This window comes from Apteryx mantelli, chromosome 4, assembly GCF_036417845.1.
Source record: "Apteryx mantelli isolate bAptMan1 chromosome 4, bAptMan1.hap1, whole genome shotgun sequence".
Lineage (NCBI taxonomy): Eukaryota > Metazoa > Chordata > Aves > Apterygiformes > Apterygidae > Apteryx > Apteryx mantelli.
In genome coordinates this window covers 13,999,018-14,005,326 of record NC_089981.1, presented here as the reverse complement: position 1 = coordinate 14,005,326, position 6,309 = coordinate 13,999,018, and the positions used below count along the sequence as shown (strand labels likewise).

Genomic DNA, 6,309 nt, shown 5'->3' with positions numbered 1-6,309 from the left:
GCTTCACTTTGTGGGTTTGAAAGTAATCTTGGCTTTTCTCAGTTTCAGTGTTTCCTGTGGATGCTTGATCATTTTGTGCCTGCACGAGAATTTCTGATTATGCTGCAGATTGAAGTAGTTGGTAGATAACTTGGATTAACTGAATCATTCCGCCGATTTGCTCACAGATCACCAACACAAATGAGAAGACCTGATTGTGATATAATTCTGCAGGACTTAAAATGGTGCATTTTAACACCAGCTGACGGGGAATGTTTTGATCCTAGAAGGAAGCCCATACAGTGGATATTTTTATTAAAAGAGTGCCTGCTTTTGGCTGACCTTAAACTCTCTGTGAAGAGTTTCATCTGGTGGTTCCCAGACTTCTTTGAGCAAGGGAATTCTGGTGGTCTGGGTGCATAATGGCAAGCTAGAGACGTTACACTCTTTCTAAAGATGTAGGCTACTCATTTATTAGTGACATGTAATGCTCGATGGGTTGTAGCTGGAACACAGGGTGAACCAAAGAAGTCCCATGTTTATGCTGGAATGTGACCTTGTCTCGAATGAGAAACTGTATGGATGTAGAAATGCCTAGGGACAAGGAGCTCAGCCATAACCTGAAAAAGGTGGATGGCATTGCAAAAAGCTCTGCGCTACTTTCAGGGAACAAAAGGGATTATTCTCTGAGGGTCATTCTAAGCTGGTGGTGCTAATTTGCTTAAGCTCCTCATAGTGAATGGAGGAAAAAAGGGTTCTGCAAAGGACCCTAATTTAGTCATTCTGAATCAGCCTATGAATCAGACTTATACTGGCTGTTGAAGGAGTTTAGTTAGATTAGCTTCATTAAGCTAAGTTAACCCTTGAAAGCATCATGCAGAGTGTATCAAAAATCATACTGGGTAAAATCAGTACAGTGCTGGGACAGAAGATCTCACAAGAGTCTTTCATTCTTCCTTCCTCTGATAGAAACAATGCTGAGAGTTAGAACAATGTGAAATACTACATTAAGTCATATGTGCAATTTTTTTCCCCTCCATGATAGATAACCTTCCCAGAACTCATTTTTCAGCCTGTGACATTTCATATTTACGTTTCAAAATGTATATACACAAGAGAGTTCTTTTCTCTGCATGTGGGTACATTTCCCTTCTAAACAAGAATTCAAAGATCATGTGTACTTATAAAGCAAATCATCATTCTGAGCAATATTTCCGGGTATTCTTAAAGACACCCATTTTACAAAGATTGCTGTCAGGGACTTTGTCTCCCCTGAGGGCAGACGTGCTGCATTATCTGCCTTGTAGTGCCCAAGGTGAACACTCTGGCCTTGTCCTTAGTGCATGGAAGGCTACCAGCCATGGAGCCAATCCTTCAAAATCCTGGAGGACCAGGATTAAGGAACATATCACAGAGTGCACCTATCTCCATGCCACCAAAGCCATGGTAGAAGCTTGGTACTGTGGAGAATTAAATAGCTGTGAAAAAATACATGACAGAAACTAAACACTTCATAAGCTTAATACTAATGCTATATCTTTCTTGGTTTGTATCCACTTCTGATATAGAACTCATCATTAATAATGAAAAAATGCTGATGAATCATGTGTCTGTCTTTGTTTTCCCAGGTGTATAAGCTGTATATTGCATATTGGCACCTGACTGATCAACATGGAGAATGTAAGCAGTGTGAAGGAATTCATTCTTCTGGGCCTTTCAAAGAACCAAGGGGTGCAGAAAATATGTTTTGTGGTGTTTTTGTTCTTCTATATTGTTATTGTGGCAGGAAATCTGCTCATTGTTGTCACTGTAGTTAGCAGTCAACGTCTGAACTCCCCCATGTATTTCTTTCTCTGCCACCTGTCCATTGCAGATATTTGCTACTCTTCTGTCACAGCTCCCAAAATGATTGCTGACTTCCTTGTTGAGAAGAAAACCATTTCCTTTGGGGGTTGCATGGCACAGCTATTTGGGTTTCATATCTTTGGCGGCGCTGAGATCTTCGTCCTCACAATGATGGCCTATGATCGCTACTTTGCCATATGCAGACCCCTGCACTACACCACCCTCATGACCAGGCGTGTGTGTGGCTGGATGGCGATGGGTTCATGGGTGGGGGGCTTTGTGCACTCCCTGGTGCAGACCCTCATAACCGTTAGCCTCCCTTTTTGCGGCCCCAACAAAATTGACCACTACTTCTGTGATGTCCATCCCCTACTACAACTGGCCTGTACCGACACCTATGTTGTGGGCATCATTGTCGTTGCCAACAGTGGAATGATTACTTTGGTCTCTTTCTTCATCCTGGTCACGTCCTACATTGTCATTTTGTTATCCTTGAAAAGGCAAACATCCGAAGGGCGGTACAAAGCCCTCTCCACCTGTGGGTCCCACATTTGTTACCGTTCTCGTTCTTACCGAGGAGGCACGGGGCCTTCTCCCCAGACCCCGGACCATCACCACACAGACACCAATATGAGGAGTGGCAAAATGGTGTTTAATGAAGCATGTCCTGCTCTTTTATAATGCTGTAAAGCCCCGCCTTCTTCTCCAGCAGTAGTGCTCCGCCCGTTACGACCTTCCCATGTTCCGCCCCGCAGTGCCTCCCTGCTCATCCTTTTTCCTCCACATCTCCCCCTCTCCCATCAACGTTGTTTCGTTATATCGAGCGGGACGCAACAAAACACGCGGAAGTGCGGCGTGTCTCGACGGGACCGCCATCGGGTGGTTCCTTGCATTAGTAGCTTCGTGAGCGGAGCTGTGTGCTGCCTCCCCTTCTTCCGCTTCTTAACACAGGCGGTGTCCTTGTCTTCGTCGGTTCAGGGAAAACCTTAAAGGCATAGGCGGGATTGCTCATTTCCAACAGACTATATCCCCCCCCCCAAAGCCCAGCCATTCCTCCAGAAGTTCTCCTTCTTGTTTTCGAGCAATCCAGACTTGGCCCGCTACTTTCAGCAAGGCTTTCTTAACGCAGCTCAGTATTACACACAAGCATAAGCCTATAGTTATGAGGATTAGCAAAATGCGCAAGCCTTCAGCGAGCAGTCCTATTAGCCACTGTGGTAGATTGCCAAACAGGTTAGTTAGCCATTTGTCTAATGGCGTTTATTGTGGGCTGCGTGCAAGCTTACATACAGGTGCACTTCGTTTCCACCCCTAGGCTGCGCGTCACACCGCGTGATCTTCCGCTACGCCTAGTCTACCGCTTCTCATGCAAATATCTTGTCTATGCAGTTTCCCAAGATCCACCACATCTCCCCCCCTTTCTAGAACCTCTTTTTCCTGTACTATTAATTGATATACTCTATGCTCATGTCTATCAAGCAGTTAAGCCGTACATGCCGTAAGCAATAACTCAGAATTAGCAAGCCGCAGCATATCGCTATTACTACTGTGAGTGCTATCAAGCCTAGTGTTATAAGCCATTTCTAATCAAACCATGACAAGATCCACGCCCCTGTGTTGACTTGTTCCCCGTCAGGAAAGTCTCTGTCGGCCCCGCCTCGGGGTTGAACGGGATGCAGTAGTGAGCTGCTCTGTGCGCCTGTGCTCATCTCCTCCAGTATGACTCTGAGGTCCCCGGAATCATGAAGCCGGCGATAAACATCAATGCAGCCATGCAGCAGCATCCCGTCTGGCGTCGCCCTGTTCAGGATGGAATCTCACCAAGAATGATTAGTTACACCCCAGACCCTCCCGTACGTGCATTTAAGTCAGGTTTTATGCATTTCATTGGAACCCATCTTATCTGCTCCTCCCGTTTTACCGCAGCATACCCTCTTCCCTGTGATATCCACAAGAGAAGCAACGCTGTGGTCCCTTTCTCATCTGGTCCACCGCCGTGACAAGAGCCTGCGCTGCTGCTGTTCCCTGATTCTGTTTTTGCAGTACCGTGCGGATGACAACCGAAAGTGGTGTTCCTTTAGGGATCGTTTTCAGGATGTCCTGCGTCATGGCGTCACTCTGCTGCCAGAGGCACTCCATCATGACCGGACCCTGGGCCTCAGGGGGCAAGTCTGACTCTGCAATGGCCCGCTGGAGCCTGTCACAGAATTCAGTGAAGCTCTCTGCGTGTGTCTGTTTTATCTTTGTCCAGGGTGGCTCTACCTTTACTAGCTTCCCGAGTTCTTCATACACGGCCTTTGGGTCGATGGGCGTCCATTCTATGAGCCCTCCGGGCGCCAGGCGTACCGGCAGCGCCGACGGCGTTTCAGGGGGTGCCGTGAGTTTAAGACCCCGTAATGTCACCGCCCCCGCTGATAGTTGCCAATCTGGCAGGTATAACTCGGCTCGGGGCTTTTCGCCACTGGAATCGTCCTGGGATCGTGTGTCGGCCAGTCGCTGCAGCATCCGCTGTTGTTTTTGTACTTCTCTCTCCAGCCTCCGCATGAGCCGCAGCGCCTGCTCTAGTCCTATCTCCACATCCTCCTCCACCTCCTCCGCTCTCACGCCTCCCTCGCGCTCCCCCCCCCCGATAGACTTCTTGAAACCGCCTTGTAAGGCTGTCCATCTCATCCTCGCTCACCCGTTCCCTCCCACTGGCTCATCTCGTACTATCGAAGGTGACTCTCCTCCGCCCTCTTTCTCTGTCCCCGGCGCCATCTTTGGCCGCTGACTCGCCCTGATTCCAGCTCTTATCAGGTACCATGAGTGCCCCGGGGAGCCACTCATTCGGTGTTCGTATTCTCCCTCGCTCATTCTCTCGCTCATTCTCTCGCTCATTCCCTCGCTCATTCTCTCGCTCATTCCCTCGCTCATTCTCTTGCTCATTCTCTCGCTCATTCCCTCGCTCATTCTCCCCCCTTTCTCCTTCCCCCTCGGGCTCACTGGGCGCGACAGGGCAAGGTTGTCCTGCTCTGTCTGCCTGTCGCAACTCGTCCCAGGGGTAGTGTGGTGGAGGGGCACGCGAAGCCTCTTCTCCCAGCCCGGCTGGCATCACCAAACCTCCGTCCCATTGTTCCTCCCCTTGCTCTTCGACCCGCTCCTCTCCCCCCTCTGGCACCGTCTCCTCCGCCGCTCCCTCTATCTCTGTCGACCCCACGCGTATCCCACTCCCTCTAAGTGCCTCTCTAGCCGCCTTCCACGTCTCCCGTTCCTCCCTCGCTCTCCGCAGGAGCATTCTTATCAGCCCCCACGCCTTTAACTCCCTCGCAGATCCCCCGTTCATCGGGAACTCCGCCAGCGCTGCTGTGCATTGCAGCCACAGTTCCTCCCGCAGAATCTCCATAGGAGAAGTAATCACTCTCTCCTTCACGAGCCTCTCTACACACGCTCGTATCGCGCTCGCCTTCAGCGGCGCCCGCCATTCCTTGGCGCAGGCCATTACTACCTTACATATGGCCTCCATAGTTCCGGATCCGGATCCCTTCCTCACGCTCCCGGTGCCTACGCCGGCCGAGCCGCCTCCTCGGAATCACGTCGGGGTCACCACTTGTTACCGTTCTCGATCTTACCGAGGAGGCACGGGGCCTTCTCCCCAGGCCCCGGACCATCACCACACAGACACCAATATGAGGAGTGGCAAAATGGCGTTTAATGAAGCGTGTCCTGCTCTTTTATAACGCTGTAAAGCCCCGCCTTCTTCTCCAGCAGCAGTGCTCCGCCCGTTACGACCTTCCCATGTTCCGCCCCGCAGTGCCTCCCTGCTCATCCTTTTTCCTCCACACACATTGCTGTGGTGATTCTCTTCTTTGGGCCATGCACATTCACCTACATACGCCCATCCAGCAATCTCTCGGAGGACAAGAGCGTAGCTGTGTTTTACAATGTCATCACGTCCATGCTGAACCCACTCATCTACACACTGAGAAATGAGGAGATGAAAAGTGCCATGAGAAAACTGTGGAATAGAAAAGTTTGGAGAGAAAAGGGTGAGGTGTAGAACTGTGGTAACATTTTCTCAGGAGCTGAGAAAATCAAGTGTCTCTCACTATAATTCCATTTTGGAAAATTTACTGAAAGCTCCCTTTTGAAGAAAAGCTTGGTTTTAGCTGTTGCAGCAATTAGGAAGACACTGAAAGTTCATGTTTTGATTGGAATGGCATTGTAAACTCTGTGACTAGCAGGGATTCCCTTTATGTTCTCTTTTTGAATAGCACAGGCCCAGGACTGGGGCTTCCAAGCACTGTCGAGACACCAGCAAATAAATAAATGAATGCCTTCTTATGAGTACTGCATTGTCATATGCTGAATCCATGGGTTAGCAGTTAAACTGCTGATATTAGATGTGGGTTGGGTCATTTGCTGATGCAGATGATATGAGGAGAAGCTTCTCCCCTTCCCATTCCAGTGCAACTCTCTTCCTTTCTGCAGCAGTTCACCTATCACTAA

At 49.4% G+C, this 6,309-nt stretch overlaps 2 protein-coding genes across 4 annotated transcripts; one reads left to right on the top strand and one right to left on the bottom strand.

The window, feature by feature from the left end:
- Positions 1–1,650: 1,650 nt before the first annotated feature.
- On the top strand, positions 1,651–5,848 carry LOC136991948 (olfactory receptor 4S2-like; the record flags this gene model as incomplete). The annotated part of the gene is made up of 2 exons (XM_067295446.1): positions 1,651–2,373; positions 5,648–5,848. Coding segments are annotated over exons 1-2 (924 nt in total), but the record flags the coding sequence as incomplete, so codon positions are not given.
- Positions 3,058–5,390, bottom strand: LOC136991949 (uncharacterized). Of its 3 annotated transcripts, none has more exons than XM_067295447.1 (3): positions 4,087–4,509; positions 3,756–3,945; positions 3,058–3,624 (listed from the first exon to the last, which is right to left on the bottom strand). In XM_067295447.1, the coding sequence occupies exons 1-3, from the start codon at positions 4,492–4,494 to the stop codon at positions 3,530–3,532; spliced, it is 693 nt and encodes a 230-aa protein (XP_067151548.1). In that variant the 5' UTR covers positions 4,495–4,509; the 3' UTR covers positions 3,058–3,529. The 3 variants fall into 3 exon arrangements, 2 of the variants coding, with proteins under 2 accessions (XP_067151548.1, XP_067151549.1); XM_067295448.1 differs by having other exon boundaries at positions 3,756–3,942; XR_010883992.1 differs by lacking the exons at positions 3,756–3,945; positions 4,087–4,509 and adding an exon at positions 5,309–5,390.
- Positions 5,849–6,309: the final 461 nt, after the last annotated feature.

Bases quoted from the DNA above. Each gene is read 5' to 3' on its own strand.
- LOC136991949 (XM_067295447.1), bottom strand. From the start codon at position 4,494: ATGAGATGGACAGCCTTACAAGGCGGTTTCAAGAAGTCTATCGGGGGG. The intron at 3,946-4,086 runs GTAGAGCCACCC...TGCCTCTGGCAG, and splicing joins AACTCGGGAAGCTAGTAAAG to CAGAGTGACGCCATGACGCA. The intron at 3,625-3,755 runs GTATGCTGCGGT...CATCCTGAACAG, and splicing joins TGGATATCACAGGGAAGAGG to GGCGACGCCAGACGGGATGC.